Source organism: Catharus ustulatus (assembly GCF_009819885.2).
Source record: "Catharus ustulatus isolate bCatUst1 chromosome Z unlocalized genomic scaffold, bCatUst1.pri.v2 scaffold_29_arrow_ctg1, whole genome shotgun sequence".
NCBI lineage: Eukaryota > Metazoa > Chordata > Aves > Passeriformes > Turdidae > Catharus > Catharus ustulatus.
The window spans coordinates 7,688,884-7,709,325 of NW_024879446.1; the positions used below are offsets into that span (position 1 = coordinate 7,688,884).

A 20,442-nucleotide genomic window follows, 5' to 3' on the forward strand; every position below is an offset into this window, starting at 1 on the left:
TACTCTATTTTTTTATGCTAAGAACAGAAACATACTTTAAAAGTTCTTGGATATTGGCAAAACAATTGTTTTTTCCCCCATGACTTCAATACTTGGAGAATTTCTTGGTAGAAGCTTTAATTCTTTGTATGTTACCCATCTGCCTAGCTTTTCCTTTTTTTGATAGTTGTAGATACAAATTTTTATTTTATGACTCTTTCTAATAAACCTACTTGATTAAAGAAGTTTTCCAAATAGTGCAGGAAATCAAAAACTCCTACTGTGTGAACATAACCTGAAAATTCTTTTTCCACTGTGTTTGACAAACATCACGATTTTCACCCTCAGTAACCTTCAAACTCTTATCTTTTCTTTTTGCACGTTAAGTAAAATTAGTCTGGATGAGTACAAATGAACATTATTTTGAATGTATGTTGACATAGTGGACCCTGGAGGGGAAGGAAGATGATGGTTAAGAAGGCAGAAAGAGAATAAGCAGGTTCCTGTTCTAGTTCTTCTAGTTCTGGAGCTCCTACCTGCCAACCCTTCGAAACCATCTTGGGCTACAGCCACCTTTGCAGGGATTTAATTGCCTTCCTTGTTGTCAGGGGATATGCTACACCACGCAGTGATTATCTAAGACAACTAGAGGAAATGGATGCAGACACTGAGTTCCCTCTCAAGAGCTCTTCCTGTGCTGCAGCCCAAGGCTCCTTTTAAACCTTGCCTTTTTGTTTTTACGTAAAAAACACTCCAAACACCAAACTGACCAAAGAAAAAACCAAGTAAGCTTTTCAGATGTTTTCACTAACAGTATCATCAGCATATATTTGGTATGGGAACCTACAATGGTGAAACTGACTGGATAAAATAAATGTGGACCCTCTGGACTTTGGGTTTTCAGTGACATTTTGATATTTGTAACTGAAATAAGAATGTTAAAGCAAAGCTCTTAGTGATGTGACATGTTTTTATCTGCAGTCATAAATCAGTTGTGAACTTTTAGATTATGTAATTGTTTAGTAGTAGTAGTAGTAGTAGTAGTATAGTAACATAGGGTTATCTTTATTTCTAGGCTTAAAAGGATTCTAACTGCTCTTGGTTTAAGTTTGTGCTGCAATGTAACCAACAGACCTATAAAGCCATTTGACAAATCTTTGTGGAGGAGAAACGTACTATGTAAGCAGGCAGTACTATATTTAATAAGTATGAGCAAGATAGTGTGTGTCAAACCATCCTGAAATCTCTATGCTGCAACTCAATTGTCTTATTTTTGAAGTAAGGAGTCCAGAGGGTGGCAGTGAAAGCAAAGTTATCCAGCTTTGTCCAAGCATTTCTTACAAAGACAAGTCATGCTGAAAAGTAGAGACATTTTAGAAATCACCAGTTTATCACTGGTAAAAAGAAATTGGCTAAGGAGAAAAGAGAAAATTTTTTTTGTGTCCAGTTGAGAGGCACAAGAGGGGTGCACAAGAAACCAAGATCTGAGATTGCTGTGATCACTGTTGTATTTTTTGCAGGGACAGACAGTGTTTTCATAATTTCTTATGCTAAAAGAGTGGAAGTGGTTGAGAATAATCTGTTGGGAGCCAGTGGTAATTAATGTAGTTGATGCCAATAATAGGCTAGAATTATGGCTGTTTCTTGATTCCCATACTAACAGAGTTCTTAAAAGACAGAAAGGTTTTCAAAATCTGGATTCAGCTGAAGAGTTATGTGTGTTTCAGTTAGATCTGTCTCATTTGCAAGTGCTTGGCATGAACTCAGTTTCTTGAATCATGGATTATTACATGTTATATTACAATAACAAAGATTTATGGATTATTTTAAGATGCCTTTTCTGTTACATCCATTTCACTGAACTGCTGTTCTTGTAATTTATCAATTAGCAATTTTTGTTTATATCCAAAATAAAATTACTTAAAATTCATTTTACTGGAGGGGCTACCTTTTTTTAAACATTCACTGTCAAGTAATTGATAATAGCTAATTATGTGAACTTAAAATCAAGGTGAGCTGCGTAGAGAAAAATCATGCTGCCTCTAGTTGTAATATCCTACAGAATATCTTAGTCAGGATGATGAAAGGCATATATGTCTGAAATTGATTACATCTGATGAATATTGAGGAGTAGTCAAAAAATTTTCTTGTCAACCTTTTATGTTACTTGCGCCTCTTTGTGCTGTAATCAGTGTGACTTTAACCATGTCTATCCCTGACATGAAACAAAATGCTGTATTTACAGTTGTGGGAGTTCTTCTTAAGAGAAAAGTAGCATTGTTTTATGGACTGGCTCACAAATGTCTAATTTATGTATACAAGGTGGCAGTACTTTGCAGGTGATAGTAAGGGGTAGAATTAGATCTTACAAAAATTTTTCCTCTATAAAATATATTTACACACATTATTTTACCATTTTGATATTCTTGTACCAAAAAAATGGGAAAAACATACATTATCCTAAGTATAAATATATGCCAATACTGCCAATTTTGGGTATGTTTCCATCTATGTTATTATTTAGAAATATTAATGCATTAAAATATTTTAAAATACATTCTGAAGTTCTAATATTTATACTTTGAAATATTTACAGTATGTATAATAACCTTTATCTGAAAAATTTAGCACTAAAGAAGATAATAAAGACAGCAAACTGTGATATAATAATGTGATTTTAGTCTAAATTGATGTCTGCTTGTTATTTGCTCAGTAGTCTGCAGTTCAGAGATTTTGGATGCAGTAATCATAACTGACTCTGTGATGTTGGATGTATCTAAATCTTTAAGAAAACATGTTAACCGTCATCTAGAGGTCATTCAGATGAAATGTTAATACTCAGTTCAAAAATCTTTTCCTTCTTGTACCTTGCTGAGACAGTGCCCTTGTAACTGTAGTGTACAGGAGAAAGGAATCTTTTTTAGCCGAGATTCATAATTTACAATGCAAAATGTAACTGGGAGCCAAGAAAAACACAATAGCAGAATTTCATTAGGAGACAGTCAGTCACATTTTGCACTGTTTGCAATTTTGGAAGGTTCAGAAAATCTTGAGTTTTGAGATTCAAATATGTAAGCAGTGTATTTGTAAGAAATACATACTTCAAAAACTTCTTCACAAGGTATAGGTAAAAAATTAATTTGGTGATGGCTGAAATAAAAATTAAAGGCATAGATACAAATGTGTTTTCTGGTTTTGTGTCTGTGATGGTCTTGATCTTGCCAACCACTCTGGGCTCCTGCTGAACTGAGGAATTGTTGAGTGGTGACGGGTGTTAATTGATTGATGTAATCACAGGAGAGGATGCCATGTTGGTTTTCTGTGATCTGCTATTTCCACTTACTGATCCACCTAGCATAGAAACATTATTTTACATTGATTTAGCCTCATTACTATCCCCAGTTTCATTGCAGAGAAGGTAAATTTTTTTCCAGTAGATTAGTGGGGATGGACTTAATTTGAAGATTTTCAGACCTTGTTTCATCATGATGAACAAATTCATGTCTTGAGGTTCCTAGGACACAGTGGATAGTTGAACCAGAGCCACACAAACAAGTCAAACAGGAAACTGGAATCCTATTAAAACCAGTAGAGAAAAATGCGAGTATATGAACCCTGCTTACTAATACTTCCCTTGGTCTTACTATGACAGAAAAAAGCTGAACTAGTGTCATCATTTTCTAAAAAAAAAAAAAAAAAAAAAAGCAATAGAGATACCAAGCAGAAGTTTAGTCACATGAATAAATCATCCAGATAGCAGGAAGAAATAGTAAGTGAACTCTCCGAAATCCAGGATTAACCTGAAGTTGCTAAAATCAAAAAAGGCATTAGGATTCCACTTTTTAATGAAGTACCGTGCAATTGTGTGACAGCTGGCTAGAATGGGAATATGAAGAGTCTTGTTCTCCTTTTTGCATGCACAATTTGGTGGTTGTTTATTTTAGAGGAAACTGATAAATATCTTCTGGCAGTTAAATAATGTTAATTGATTCTGTTCATGGCCCCAAGCAAAAGATATAGCCTGCCATATCACTACTTATATGTTTCCTGCTATGTCCAAGATGAATGTTAACTAAAACACATCTCTGTAAACAGATTAGGATTCTAACTGGTACAGGAAATATTTTTAAATTTTGTCAATGCTTTGAAATAACCAGTAGTGGAGGTAATTAATCCTGTCAGTGAGCTACTTTGAAGGCATAGTATTGAGGCCATTACCTAGAGAATCTGCGTGGACTTAGAGATTTCAAACTACTTGCCGTGGCAAATAATTTTGCACTTATGATTTGTGGAGGATTTTTTTTTTCCATGGAGGGAGATCATTCTTTTTCAGCCAGTTATCCGATGTATTTCTGCTGAAAGTACTATACAAAAAAATTAAATAGAAACAACGGTAAATTTACCTTTCAATTCAATATGAATGCATTTCTTGCACTTTGTGAATTGCTTTGGCTAACTATTTACCTCTTAATGGAATTCCAATCTTGCAATTAGAAACCAAGTTTTCAGTCCTCCCGTGGATGTTGGGAACCAAAGACAAATAGAAATTCAATTTGGCTGTGCCTGTCTTTGGTACAGACAAGTTAGTAAGAATATAAAGAAGGCTTTTATCTAGATGAAAATTTGAATAAAAATGTTACGGGACTGTGTCAAACAATGAGTTACAAACTCCTTTATGTGTTCTGCCAGCAATCTGGGATATTCTTGGAACTTGCATGTGAAACTTGAAAACTAGTGATTTAATCAAAATTAAGAGAGTGAGAATATAGTCTTTTTAAATCATTGTTGTCAGTACAACCTGTGAATGGCTTAGCATACAGTGGATAGTAAAGAAAACAAGGTGTGCTTTAAATACAGGCTTCTTTATCTTTTTTCTAATTTGCTGCCTCCAGTAAGTGTGGTGGTAGCAAGAGAAATTCTGAACAGAGTAATGTCAAAACAACTTGGCAAATAGTATCTACTTTGAGTTCTTAAAATCCTGAGACAGTGTTGGACAGTTGGACAGTTTGCTCCAACTGACCACCAGCATACTGTGCTGTCTGTTTTGCTCACCCGTCTAAAAATGTGTAGGCAAATTTATGTCTTACTACACTATTCTTTCTGTGATTTCTCAAAGTTGCACATACTGAAAAGATGTAACATTTTCCTACTCCCCACTGTTTCTATCAAGCACACACACTCACTGCTTTGCTTTTCCCCTAACTTCCCTGGTGAGGGGGTAATGTACCTCTGTTACTTTTATACAGAAATTCCTACTTGCACAGATGGGCAGACAATTTTAACTCTGTTTGACCTGGTTTTAGTGAATGCCACATTTTAGGGTTAATAGGATAATACTGTCTTTTCTTTGGAAAGCTTTAACTGTTAGCAAAGTTTAGTACATTAAAGCAATACAATATTACTATGGGAAAGTAGGGAAATTTAGATCTGTAGTTGTGGTGGTTTAGAGTAGATTTTTATATGTATTTTATTAATAATGGTTTACTAGATATTATATTATAGTTATGTATAATGATTTATGAATGCATCACAGAATTCTTACCTGAACTCTTCAGAGGAGTAAAAGTACAACACATGGAAATTTCCATAGGTGTTTTAATATGTAGATTTTAATTACAGATGTAGATGTAATCTACATAGGTAATTAATTCTATGTAATGTACATGATTCATATGTAATCTACATATGTAGATTTTATTATTTTAATTTTAATAATATTTAAAATGAAATTATTTTAATTCAACTGCATATTTTCTCATGGGTTAGACAGGTGTACTTTTACAGATATAGCTGAATCAGTTTAAGAAATCATTTAATGCTGTTTGTGGTTGTCCTGCAGCAGAACATTAATAGTCACTGTTATAGCTGAGATGCCTTGAAGGAATCACGTGACTATTTCTGTTCTGTTTCAGTGCAGAATTAGTTGAGGCTTGGTTGGAAGACATCTAAACTTAGGGTGTCAAGCTTTAAGATATTCAAATCAGTGAGCTGAGCACTCAGTTAGAAGATGATATTGTACCATTTGGTTTCAGCTAGATGATATTGTACCATTTGGTTTGTTAAATGCTACCGGAAAATTAGGAAGAAAAAAATTCATACAATTTCAGTCAAAATCTTTCTACTTGTTTTTAAGTGGGTTTTTTTTGTTGTTGTTTTGGGTGGCAGTTTATTGCTTTTTAACGTCATGATAGTGTTTGGGGTAGCCAGTGAGACAACACTAAGGTGGAAGCAGGCAGGTAATATTAAGTCATTTTCTTTTACAAAATTAAAAGCTATGCTATGATACAACAACTGAATAATTACTAGCCCTTTGAATTCCTAACAAAATCAGAACTGTATCAACACGATTCAGGAGGGAATGAAAAGTTTCTTCACTTTTCCCTGAATGTGTTTATAATTATTCAGTTATGGAATTTCCAGCTATTGAAAACTGCCATGTTTTCTCACTTCAGTTTGAGAGGACATTATGTATCCTAATATTCCATCTAGACAGATTATTTTCCAGTAAGATTGCAAGAAAATTTACCCTGTTAAGTACTTTCAGAATTGAATAACGTTAGGTGAAGTTTGTGCATTATTAGGTGGTATTAAAATCTGCATTTAGAGACTGTAACTGGCAATCTATTTAAATCATGATACATAGAAAGATATATGCTCTTCCAGCTTCCAATAAATATGTTTGCTAGTATATTCTCTGAGTTAAAAGGAGGTAATTTTGCTTCATACAAATCATGTAGACCATCGTCAAGGTTATTTTCTGTTGCTTTCTCCAAGTAGTGACAAGTAACAGAAGTGCTAGCCAGACAGCCATATGGAAAGAAATTCATTATAATTTCATGAAGAGCTTCTGAAATTTACTTTTAAGTTGGTTGGCTTTTTTGGCCTTGTGTTTGTTTATTTGTTTGTTTTTAAAGACATTGCTATCTCAGTGCATTCTTTCCAAGTTAAAGTGAAGTTCTAAGAACCTTGACATTCTTATCAAGGTTTAGACAGTACGTCATGGCAAATCAAGAGTTTTATAACTTTAGCAGACATGGAGATTTTTCCCTATGCTAAATTTGTATGCTAAAATATTTCCAGTGAGGTATTATGTATGAAGTATTCCAAATTTCTCATAGAAGCTTTGCTGTGATGTTGTTCTTTGGATGAGACCTGAGAACTGCAGAACTCAATTATTTCTCACATTCTCTAATCTCTCTTCTTTACAACATTGGTAAAAAAAACATGCATTGAGCTTGATTTTTTTCTTTCATTGGTTTTGCTAACTTGAGCAGAATTAAATGAATGTAACAGATCTACCAACTTGCTCTAATTCTTAAAGTATAAAGAGAATGGACCCCAAATCAATTCTAAAGATACATGAATTTTGATGAGTACTGGTTTTTATTTTTTTCCTCTTTGATTATCTTGGCTCTTCTCCTGCTCTGTCATTGCTGTATATAAGTAGAAATTCAGTGCAAACTTGAATGTCCTTCAGCAGTACAGGAGAAATGTGATGTGATGATATAACTATTCTGAAGAGAGCTTCCGCATTTCCTGTAAAAGACTCCACTTCTACTGTCTAATGAAAGAAAATATCCATGTAAACCTTGTTCATCTTGCACAAACTTAGATCATAACTCTTAGAAATACTGCTGTTCCCATTAATAGCATTGAGAATTTTGTCAAACTTCTATAGAGACATAAGGTTTTCACAGAACTGAACCTTTGCAATATTTAAATAACCTGTTTACAGTGTACATGGTTTACAACTTGTTTTTACAACACTGTAAAAAATAGATTTGTGGAATATGTTCCCATTTTGGAAAGGGGAAACCAATGCAGAGGTTTTGCAGTTTTCTTAAAAGTTAGCAGGAGAAATCCTTGATGAAATCCATTCTCAGTGCCCATTGACCATTATCTGCAGTGTCATTTCAAATAAAAACACTCTTTAAAGCTATACATTAATGAATAGCTGGTAGAGGTTAGGGGTTCTTTTTTAATTAGAAATAAAAAAAGTCTGAGATACAAAGGGGTTTGAAAGGATAAATCGCAATAGATAAGATCAGCTGCCTACTGGCAAAGCTCAGTGAAGCATATGTCAGCCCCTCTGGTATGAAAATAAAGCAGAGAATGTGGTGAAATATTCTCTCATATATGTGTACTCCTGGTTGAGATCAAGAAGTACAGAACTGTATAAACACAGTATTTTATTTTCAAAATATCAGGTGAAGTTTTTTTCATTTTTATGGACCTATTTTAAAGTTTATCCAAGCATTCAAAAAGCACACTTCGAAGAATATTTATAGGAAGTTAGAGCATGGTAGTTGCCATTTCTTACTTTTGCTATTAAACTTAGAAACTTTTTTTTTGGTGGGGGGGGAGGGGGGAAGCTATTTTTACTCTTACTGTATACCAAGTCTTAATGGAGTAGCACAAGACTACCTACAAAAATAGAAAATCTATCAAAACTGAGGCCACTGTTACTCCAGGAAGTAGCTTGAGGCCTGAAACTTATAAATGTAATCTCTAAAACCTCAGGAAGAATGAAATCCATGCTGCTCAAAGCCCAGCTTCTCCATGCATGAAATGGTACAACTGAGCTGGTGTATGCCCTTTTGTATTTTGTACTGGGAAGGAGAATTATGGCAATACTTCAAGGTTTTCTTCTCTGGACTGTCTCTTCTCCTTCACACTTCTCTGAATTTGCAGCATATATGGTGGACTGTCTTGGAACTTCATTCCATCTGCAGCATCATTACTAAATTATTTCTACTACAGACTGAACCATAAAACATATTCTGGATGTCATCCCACCCTCTCTGTACACTGCTGTGGCAGTGGGATCTCAAGGATTTTGTTTGAAGTCACAAGGATTTACTTATTTGTATAGAAATAGAACCTACAGTCTGCAAACTCCCCATCTTGACTGTAGCTACTATGCAGTCATTATTTTTTAAATCTGCATATTTTTACATTTAATAAGTTAATATATGACAGTTTCCTTTACACTTGTCTTAGGAAAAGCCATCATGGCATTCCCTGTCTAAGGAAGTAATATCTATGTAAACAATTCTACACCAGTACACTAGTCATGAAATCATACAATGGCTTGGGTTGGAAGTGACCTTTGATTCCAACATACCTGTCATGGACAGAAATACTTTTCACTAGGCCAGTTTTCTCTGAACTCTGTCCAATTTGACCCTGAACAGTTCTGGTAATGGGGTATCCACAGGTCTTCTGGCCAACCACTTCCAGTGCCTCACCATTCTCATAATAAAGAATTTCTTCCTAATACCTAAACTAAACCTACCTTCTGTCTGTTTGAAGCCATGCCCACTTGTCCTAACTCTCTCTGTATGCCCTTGTAAATAGTCCCTTTCCATCTTTCATATGAGGTTCCTTCAAGCACTGGAAAGCTACATTTAGGTCACCCTAGAGCCTTCTCTTCTTCAGGCTGAGCAATCATAATTCTGTGAGCCTTTCCTCATAGCAGAGGCTCTCCATCCCTCTGATCACCTTGCTGTCTGTCTTCTGGACTCTCTCCATCAGCTCCATGTCCTTCCTGTGCTGGGACCCCAGGGCTGGAGGCAGCTCTGCAGGTGGGGTCTCACCAGAGTGGGCAGAGGGGCAGAATCCCCTCCCTCCCCTGCTGCCCACGTGGCTCTGGATGCAGCCCAGGACACACTTGGCTGTCTGGGCTGTGAGTGCCCTTGGCTGGCTCGTGTCCAGCTGCCATCCCCAGCACCCCCAAGTCCTTCTGGGCAGGGCTGCTCTCGATCTGTTCATCCTCAGCCTGGGCTGGCACAAGGGGTTGCCCTGACCCAGGTGCAGCACCAGCACCTGGCCTTCTTAAACTTCAGGAGATTCCCAGATGCCACTTCTCAAGCTTTTCTAAGTCCCTCTGGATGGCATCCTGTCCCTCAGGAGTGTCGGCTGCACCACTCAGCTTGGTGTCATCTGAGATTTGCAAAGAGGGCACTTGATCTCTTCATCTGTGTCATTAATGAAGATATAAAATAACACTGATCTCAATGTGGACCCCTGAAAGATATTACTTCTCACTGATGACCTTTAGGACTCTGAACTATTAACCACTGTAGCAGAGTAATTCAACAGTATCATATTAGGAATGTAAATATTTTGCTAGTATTTCAGAGGGAAAACACCACTGGAACAGTTCAGGAAGGAAACTATTACTTATATTTATAATACAAAACAATGTTTACCAGGGAATATGCGTGGACTTGCTGATTGTGAACACTTCCTTGGTTCTCCTTATGACAGTAGGCAGATTGCCGCAATGCATGTAGGAAGTCGTATTTGAAGTGCTGTATCAGATATGCCTTTTCATTTAAGTCTGAATTCCAAAATATTTTAGAGTTCTTAAGAAAGTAAGATATACTGTTTAATTGTTTTCCAGGCTTAAGCATGATTATCTGTGGCAAATCAGATTTATGAGGGGTTCAGGGTATGATTACTTTTCCTAGTCGTTTATTTATGTTAAATCTGTTATGCTATCTAGTTTTTCCAAGCCGGAAAGGAACTGCAGGCCACCTGGAATACTACTGCTTGTAAAAATCAGATAATGGAATTAAACAATTTTCTAAATTTCTTCTTTCTTGATTTAATTGCTTGCTGGATTTATGTTCAGTTGGGGTAACAGGAGGCATTTAATTTTAGATAAGACTACTAATAAATATTTGAAAATAGATATTTATTGCTGAAAGACAGGGCATAATAGCATAAGCAAAGAACTGATTCATTTATCTGTGTAGCTCTCTGGTTGGCGCTTGCATGCACCTGACTAGCTTAGAGTACAAGCAGACACTGTGGGACTTGGCTGCCCTCACCTTGGTTATTTATAAGTTCCAGCATGAAAAAAATCGTATCTGTTTTCCTGTGCTGTAAATGGCAGAACTGTTTTGCAAACTTAATTTTAAATTACACTGATTTTTCTAAAGAATACCTCCCTGCTAATCACAATTTAATGACTGTTCCAAGATAATTGCTGTTAACATGTATAGCTGGTGACACTTTGCATATTGGCTCCAGACGAAAAATGCTTTTCAAATTCTGCTTGTGCTTTTGATTACAAGTCTTATCCCGTTTTGCTGTCTCTATGGTTAATATTTTTTCTTTCAGACACAATTCTTGGTCTTGAAATTAAAAATAATTTTAAAACATGTATTTTGAATGTGATTCAAAAATGACAATAACAACTGTATACAAGAATAACTGAAAAACAAGTAAAAATCATACTTCTTGTTAGTATAAATTTTTAGAGAACAAATACATTGGAAGAAATCTATTGCTCATAATGCAAATAAATTATCAGTGAAAGAGAATCCTGAACCAAGAATATGTATCCGTCAGGGTATTAAGTTCATCATTTATTGTTATGAGGTTTTACAAGGGTTTGTAGATCTATCAGTAAAATGTTAGTATTCTCACTATTTTAGCCTTTAAATTATTCTTTTTTAGTGCAGTGGGCCTCAGATTACATCAATTTCTTAAGACTATATGTACTTCTGTGGTCAGAGATGTGGTTTTGTTACAGGAGAGATTTGGTTATTGTATTGCATTACTGCCTTCCATTGAATATTTAAGTCATCAGAACCAATGGCTCTGAGTGTTGTTTCATGTGCAGTTATTTTTTTCTGCCTGAATATAACGTTTGAAATGCTAATTTTTGAGGAGCACTGTATATTTCTTTATGAGAGGTTTATGGTTTCCACGGCATATTTTAGTGTTTGTGTTCTTTCCAAGCTCCCTCTTGCTTCCCAGTAGTGCTGTTGGTTATGATTTGAGGGATAGTGAGGTGTTTACTGCTTAGAGACAAGTACAGTCGAATAGCAGAGAAGTCTTGCAAGCAGTTTGATGTTCATTTTGAGCCTTACCAAGGTGGTATCTTAATATTCTGGGGGTTTTATACGTCTTTGGTGGGTGAAGCTCACTCACTCCCTCAGATTGTAGACTCATAGCCAGTACATAGTGACTCCAATTAGCTCTACCCACTTACACCACAAATACTGCGCTCATATTTTCTCGTTAGTTCCTTTCAGTTGCCAGGAATACAATTTTCCAATGTTTTAAGATTTAGATCAAAAATATAATAGCTCTGTGTTTATACAACACACACATGCATGTAAAATACATACACACATATACACAGACATATATATAAATACAATTATTTTTCATAACTTAAGGATCTGTGTTATCTTACAGGTAGGAACTTACAGTTCATTTCATTAACCTTAAGCTTCCATTCAGGACAAGGAATGTAGGGATCAATTGATAAGAGAAGAAAAAATACAGGATTTCAAATTGCAGTAATTTCACAACTATAAGGCGTACCCTTTTGACTAAAATTTTGATGGAAACCCAGAAGTGAGCCTTATAATCCGATGTGCCTTATATATGGACAAAGTTCGGAAATTTGCCAACCCGGAAGTGCAAGCGGTGAGCTGTGGGGGGAGCCAGCAGGGCTGTAGCCAGCAGGTACAGGCGGAGCCACAGTGCCGTGGCTGATGGGTGCAGGCAGGGCCACGGGGCTGTGGCTGCCGGGTGGAGGCGAGGCCATGGGGCTGTGGTGCCGCGGCAGCCAGGTGGAGGCGGGGCCACAGTGCCACGGCTGCCGAGTGCAGGCAGGGCTGCGGGGCTATGGTGCCATGGCTACCGGGTGGAGGTGGGGCCGTGGCCAGCAACTACGCGGGGGAAGCTGGTGGCGGATCCTCGCTGCAAAAAAAAAGTGTGCCTTATTGTTCAGTGCACCTTATATATGGGCAAAAGTTCGGAAATTTGCTGACACGTGGAAGTACCTTATAATCCAGTGCGCCTTGTAGTTGTGAAATTACTGTAGTTATTTTTTCTAGTTTATTAAAGTTTTTCATTTTTTTTATATTTTTTTTAATTTTTTTTTTTTTTTAAGTCATGAACCTTGACTCTGAGAAATCATTGCACATATTTGTATGTGTGAAGTTGTCAAGAATATGGGCCTAAATTTGAAATTTCTAGTAGATGTATCTGTGTTTCAGTCATGCAGTTTTATGGCTTCTGAAGACAAAAGAATGTTGACAGAGAAGCTTTATACCAGTTATTCTTTGTAGACCTAAGTAATTTTATGTGTCTACAGACCAGGTAGGAAGAGTGGTTTACACAGGTACGTGTTAGTGGATAAATTTCTGTAGTTTCTGTAACCCAGATGGAGAGTTTTCTCCTGATAGCAATTGCTAAAAGTTGAGCAACATTGTTTTTACCTTGTGATTTTTTTAGTTTTCATCTTGAGATTTTTTTAGTTTTCTAAGTAGAAAGACATCTTAAGAAATTGTAAACCTAAGAGGCAATCTTAGGTTTATTAGTCTCGGAGTGTAGTCTCTGAATGTCATGAATTTTGGGGTGTTTTAAGTGTTTCACATGCTCAGTTATCTTACAGACTTCTGTGGTCTTGTAACTATTTTGAATTAACAGTATTTGGGTACATTTTTAGTTATATTCTTGATTTCATAATATTGTTTGATTGACTGGTTTATGTCAAACCAGTTTGTGCTTTTTGCCTTTTTCTTGCTCCTTATTGCACTATAAATTTCACAGTATGTGATATTAATTTCTTACTTTTAGAATCAAATGCAATGTAACTGAATTGGCTGACTGTCAGAGAACAGTATTCATAAAATATTGAGTGGGGAAAGCTTGGTGTAAGCATTTATTGGATAACATTTTCAGGTTTAATAAATAAACAGTGTCTTCCTAAAATTTTTCGTGTTCTCTGTTTTGATATTTTAATGTGTTACATATTTCTAAATGATACTCATTTGCAAAATAGGAAGTGAAAAGATTTCAACTTTGGCCAGCTCTCATCGAGACATGTTAGCAAAACTCTAACTATAGTTTTATTTCTTTATTCCCTGTCTCATCTTCGGCAATGTGTTATTTTGAGTGTAAAAATCTCTTTTATTTCTGGAAGATTATTTATATTTAAATACATTTAGCACAACTGATAACAGCCTGCTCAGTAATGTTGGGTCAAGACATTTAAGACATTCTCTCAACCTTGACACAGAGCTGTTGCCACCATATCCATGTTAGGTCCCTGACAGAAGGGGATAAGTCGCCAAGTTTTACAGGGCTGTTATCTAGCATGCTCACTTCTGAAATTTGTCTCAGCTTTGAATAATAACTTTTCTTTGTTTATTTCCAGTATGATGCTGGGTTATTTGTTTTGGGTTTTTTTAGGTTAGGCTGCTTTGTTGTCTAATTCAGCAACATCATAAATACTTCCAAAGATAGATATGACAATATTCTGACATCATTTTGATGGATTATTGCAACAGAATTAAGATGATCCTTGCTTTCTAGAAAAGGTTAATTTGATTTTTTTTCTTTTAACCTTTTTCTTTGTTGTCATATATAAGTAAGATTAAAAGGTAAAAGCAATAAATACACAACTCTTATTTTTCCTCATGTTGTAAAGAAGTCAATTGTTACAAGCAGTTATTTATTGTGTGACCATCTATAGAGCAGAGGCAAATGAGACCATGTAAAGTGTTTCTTCTGTCTCTGTAAGTTGATTTACATGAGGATGATCTGTAGAAAGGTTAATAAAAATTAAAACTGGAATTAGATTGACTTATGCAAGGTATAGAAAGCACACAAAAGCACATAAATTCAATTCAACATTTTAGGTATATGTAATTTTTTCCTCCAAACTAAATGTGCCATTACCTCATTCTTTTAGATGTTAGATTATTTTCATATTTTCAAAAAACAGAAAGAAATGAGGCAGTCAAAGCATCATTTTTTTTAACCTTTTTTTCTTTTTACATTTTGGTTTTTTTCTTCCTTGTTTAATGAATATTGTGAAGGTTTTCTTTTCCTAGTAGGAAACTGAGATGATTCCAAGATGTCACTGAGAAAAGGACTGGAGTCACTCAAGCCACTTTAAAGAACTTTAACTCTGAGAGCTGGCACTACCTGGAAGGATTAAAGGATGCATTTATAAGGGCTACACAGTTAAGGGCTTTTACATTTGTGCAGATAATACAACATTGACCCTGACTGATTGAGAAGGTGTGCAACTGAAGTTGTAGAGAAAATTAGTTAGTCTTTTATGTCATCTTGACTGCCTTGTGATGGTATTTTTTGATACTGATTGCTATACTTCGTTTTTGTTAGATTAGTTGTCTCTCAGTGAGCAAAAATAAGCAAAAATAATTTGTAAACCTTTTAGCAGTTTACAAAATATTTTTTAGGTTCAGCAATTTTATCCAAGGGTAAGAAGTATTTCATAACATGATTACTCTGCGAAATTATATATATGATAATAAAAACTTCTTTTAACATCAGTGTACATTGACTCTTCAATTATATCTTATTTGCTGGAATGCCTAGTGAAAATAGTACTTATGAAATATGTGATAATGATTTTTCTTTTATTAATTTACTAATATTAGCAATAAAATCTCATTATTAGGAATATGGAATAAATAATAAAAATACTTTCTCATGGCTTAGTCATCTTAATAAAACAGGTAAAAAAGATGAGTATGTTCTTCAAAATCATGTCTGACAGGATCAGAAGAAATTTTCCATGTATATGGAATGTGTTGAGTGCTCTAAATCTTACCTTATTTAAGAAAATGTGTAGTTCTGAGGTTACCTTGTATTAAAAAAGAATTGTCCTGGTGTAAATATTTATTTCTTTTCTTTGTGTATTCATGAGGTAGGGTAACCTTTACCTAATTATAAGAATTGCCAAAATTTCTAAATATCAGGCTCTCACAGTTTTCCAGGGTTGAATATTTATAATAATGTTCAAGGAACTGTGATTAAGGTATTCTGTCAGAGGTGTACTGTTTATTAGTAGTTGTGAATTTTCACTGTACATTTTAGAAGATGGAAGCAGGGAGAGGACAAATAGGTATGAAGGGCTGTTGTTCAGTTATTGCCTTATTGTAAACTGTAAGAATTAGATGGTTACTTTTAAAAGCCAAAATTACCAGCATGGACAGTTAGATTATGAGATAATCTATTAGCAGTGATAAATGGAAGAAAAAGGTCCCTGGGGATTTAGGTGTATCTTTCAAAAGTATGACAAATTCAACAATACTTATTTTCTTAAAAATTGGCAAGTAATTTAATTTTGTATACCGTTCAAGGGTTGATTTAAGTGTCAGAGTAAGTGATTGAGTAATTGACCTGAAAATTGAAGTTGAATATATTGGGTTGGAAGAAATTCTTGTAATTCATCCAATAAAATACACTTTTAAAAATGTATCTATGTGGAAAATAGCGCAATAGTCATGCTAGCTGATTTAATGAACAGCTGATCCACATTAATAGGATTGAAAACGTATTTTATGATTCTGTGATTTCTGAGTTATAAACAATGCAGTTGGAAACATAGCATTATAATATAGGCTTGGTCATAAGTACATAAAAAGCTACTATTTAATTTCATTAATCAATTCATATTAATTTTCTTGCTTACACAAACAAACAGCAAGAGTATGATAAAAACCTCTGTGTTTCATAGTATATTCATCACAGTCATGATAAGTCAAATGAATGAGCTGTTTTCTCATCTATACAAGCTTCTCCATCAATGTGTTGGAGCACCATGATTGGGTAACATTTCTTGACCTGAACAATGCTGACTCATGCAGTAATCACTGAAGAAATACAAACATGAATTTAAAATTCCATTTTCTTATATTTTGAGCTCATTACAGTGCATCTATAATTCTTCCCTAGAAGAAAGCTGTCAAAGCTTAAAATTTGCAACAGAAACTTTGCAAAGTACAGTAATTTCACGAATACAAGCCGCACTGTTTTGACCAAAATTTTGCTCCCATACCGGGAATGCGGCTAATATTCAGGTGCGGCCAATATGTGAATAATTTTCTGACATTTTCAACCCTGGGAATGCAAACCAAGTCAGTGCAAACTGCAAAGTTGAGCTCCTGCCAGTAAAACCCTGCATTTACGCGGTTGTTACAAATTGTTACTCTGTTGTGTGGTGGGTGGAGCCTCTCTATGCAGGCAGCACAGGGGGTGGGGAAGGCGGGGCAGCTCTCTCCTGCTGGCCCCGCTGCTCGGAGAAAGGAGGGGCAGCTCCCTCCTACTGGCCCCACGGCTCGGGGGAAGGCGGGGCAGCTCTCTCCTGCTTAGCCCCGTGGCTTGGGGGTAGGCGGGGCAGCTCTCTTCTGCTAGCCCCGCGGCTCGGGGGAAGCAGGGGCTCTCTCCTGCTGGCTCCGCGGCTCGGGGGAAGGCGGGCAGCTCTCTCCGCTTGGCCCTGCGGCTTGGGGGCTCCCGTCCCCGCATGCCGCCGCCGCAGGAGCAGGCAGGCTACCTCCCCAGCTCCCATGGCCGCCGCAGGTGCCGGCAGGCTCTGTGCCCCCGCTGCTGCCACAGGGCAGCGCCGGGCCGGGGTGACCGAGCCCAGCGGTGGCGGTGACCGGCCCCGAGCGACCCTGCCGAGCGGCAGCGCTGAGCTGGGCCACCCAGCCCTGTCCGCAGCCTCGAGCCCTCATGGCCCGAGCCGAGCCAGTAAGCCCCGCCCTGCCGCGATTCTGTTACTATTTGGCAACTTTGTTGCACACGGGTCCTCCCTGCGAATGCAGAGCGGCTTATACTCAGGTGCGGCTTATTTATGGACAAAAAACAAAATGTTTGCCAACACCCAGTGATGCGCCTTACACTCAGTGCGGCTTGTATTCGTGAATTTACTGTAATAAAGAAATGGAAATTCACATTGGTGTAATTTTCCAAAGAGCTTGTCTGTATACATTTCAAACAACTCACATATCCAGAGACTTAGGAGAATATCCATATTAAGATATTAAATTTAAAATAATATTTTTCTGTAGTGTAAACATGTAGCCATATTCATTTTCAGTGAAATGTATGGAGCCATTTGCAAAATGAAGAAACTGAGATACAGTACATTTTACCTGTGTAGTGCACTCTTAATATTTAAAAGTGATTTACTGACTTATAACAGTAACACATTTTACTGTGTTTTCCAGATGTGTGGAGGTGATTGCCAGAGAAGGACGGAACCTGAAAGAACTGTATTTAGTATCCTGTAAGATCACAGACTATGGTACGTGATATGTCTATATCTTTATTTTTTGTGAGGATTGAACTGGAGTTCACAGGAACTGTTATCAAAGTATCGGAAATGTAGAGATAAAAATTTTCAAAAACTTCATCCATAAAAATAGGAAATCTATAAAAAATATTTCATTTGCTTAAAAATATCTGTGGCTGGAAGTATAAAAGTCAGTATATGTATTTGCTTCAAAGTATCCTTACAGAATTGGCAGTTACCGGGCAGACTGGGTAGGGTCCCCTTTGAATAGTTCTGGAGACCAGGAGAAAAAATCAAAAAATATATATGTGTTTCTAGATGCTATAAAAGCATAACTAAGCAAGTAAGAATGTGGTTTGATGTTGTAGGCCATAAAATTTGAATGAGGTTGATTATCCGTAAAAAATTCTGTTATGGTAAAAGAGAGAGGAGCATCTTAGGAGTTAAATGTCCTCTCTGATGGGCCACATAGAAAGATCTTTTATTTAATATAAGAAAACTTACAAGTGCTTGTTTGGAAACTCTTTCTGTGGGGACACTGTGTGTCTTTTTCAAATAAGACACTGACCTTAAATAAGACACTTATTTTTGTCACAAGACCAGATTCTCAAATGTCTGTTTCCCACTTACATGCCTTCATTTCAGTAGGATTTACAAACTGTATATTTCAGATGTTCATTCCAGGCTTGTTGACTATTTTGTTTCTCATTCAGTATTTTTTTTAAACTTTATAGTCCCTAGATTTTAATAAAGAATTACTATGTCGAAGTGATAAATTGCCATTCCAGTGGTTACGAATGCATTCTTCTGTTTTGCTTTTCAAATTCTGCACTTTGGAGTGTTTGATTGTGCATTCAAGGGTATGTTTTTCTGCAGAGTTCTGTTCACCTTATGTCCACAGTACTGGAACCATGCAGCTGTTGCAGCTGCAGAGCTTGGACCGTGCCAGAGGAGAGGGAACACGAGCCTTTACTGCCCTTTCCTCTAGTCTACTGTAATTTGTACTTCCATGGGCAGAACAGTTGTTCTCAGAGTTCAAAATAGTTTTTCTCAGCACTTGTCCAAGATGAATTTCTGCATTTGTGAAATGCCTTGTGGTAATTCAGGCAGGGAAATTTTCTGTAGAACACAAGGTGATAATAGTGAACGTGCTTCTTGTCACTGCTAAAGGACAACAGGTGCAGGACGGAGTCTGAAGGCAGACTTAGCCTTCTGTCTGTGTACTGCGGATCTTGTCCCTTCTGACTCTGACACCCCACGTGGAAAGAGTTATCATGGGCACAGTGGAATCCATGTCTTGAGGATCAATAATTTTGCAAACTGATTTCACTCTTAATTCACTGCAGTTACTCAGAGGAAAACATTATTTTTCCCCAAAGAAGGGAAACAACTGAAAAACTGAAGCAAAGAAACCTAGGACAAAGAAAACCATATTTATGAAAGAATAAAGAGAGAAAAAAGGCCATAGGTGGATAGAAGGCAGGAAGCGTGTTTCAGAGGATGAAGGAATAGAGAATAAATGTAGCTTTTGGCTGATTAGCTCTATCCAACCTCAGCTGCTCTTCTGTATACTAAGACCCATCTGTCACTATCATGTTGTAATCTGCAGTCACTTAACATCACTGCACTCAGTTACTGGGACTTTGAGAATATTTTCTGTTGATAGTGTTGCTACGATGCTTTACTATTCACTTAAAAATGCAACTATTTTTGCTATTAAGCGTCCAGTAAAACAGCTGAGATACTGACTGGATTTTGATACTGTATTGACTAATCGATTAGCATTATAGTCTTCAGCATGTCTCAGCATGCCGACCTGACAAATAAATTCTGCTTTTAATATCTGAGCTGAAAATGAAAAACAAACTGTAACAAAGTAGAATTTACAAGCATAATTTGTGATTTCTAAGGAAGTCAAGATTTTAACTTAGATTAAAAATGTGATAGCAAGTGAATGTTAATTAGGTTTACAAGAGTGTTGCAATGTTGAGCCAGGCATCATCCTTTTCTCATTTATTTTATGGCAATTCAGTTGAAGACTTTCTCGCATTTGCTTTTGATGCTTTTGTAAGTTTAAAAAGCAAGTCCCTCTCAGTGCTGCAAGCTCTGTTCATTGTTGAATCTCCTTTATCTAAGAATCTGTCTCTCTCCTCAAGGGGAGAAGAGCAGCCTCTGTTCCTCAGAGGCTTTTGAAGCCCTCATGTCCTCAGTTGAGGAAATCAGCTGAGGAGTACATGCCTGACTTCTGAAGGAGCCTTTTAGGTGGTGTCCCATGGTCTTACAAAGACTGAACAACTTCACACATGCAGTTGTTCGGGCTTTACCAGGGAGTGTCTGAGGGTCTGTGAGACTGTGACTGGGTGGGAGCACAATCCTGTGTTTTTGAT

The 20,442-nt window shown here is 36.6% G+C and overlaps 1 protein-coding gene across 1 annotated transcript in view; it reads left to right on the top strand.

Moving 5' to 3' along the window:
• The window catches only part of FBXL17 (F-box and leucine rich repeat protein 17), a 313,938-nt gene that overhangs the window by 181,205 nt on the left and 112,291 nt on the right, over window positions 1-20,442 (top strand). The window contains exon 7 of the mRNA XM_033086616.1: window positions 17,991-18,067. Coding sequence (XP_032942507.1) covers window positions 17,991-18,067 — 77 coding nt within the window. The remainder of the gene's footprint in view (window positions 1-17,990; window positions 18,068-20,442) is intronic.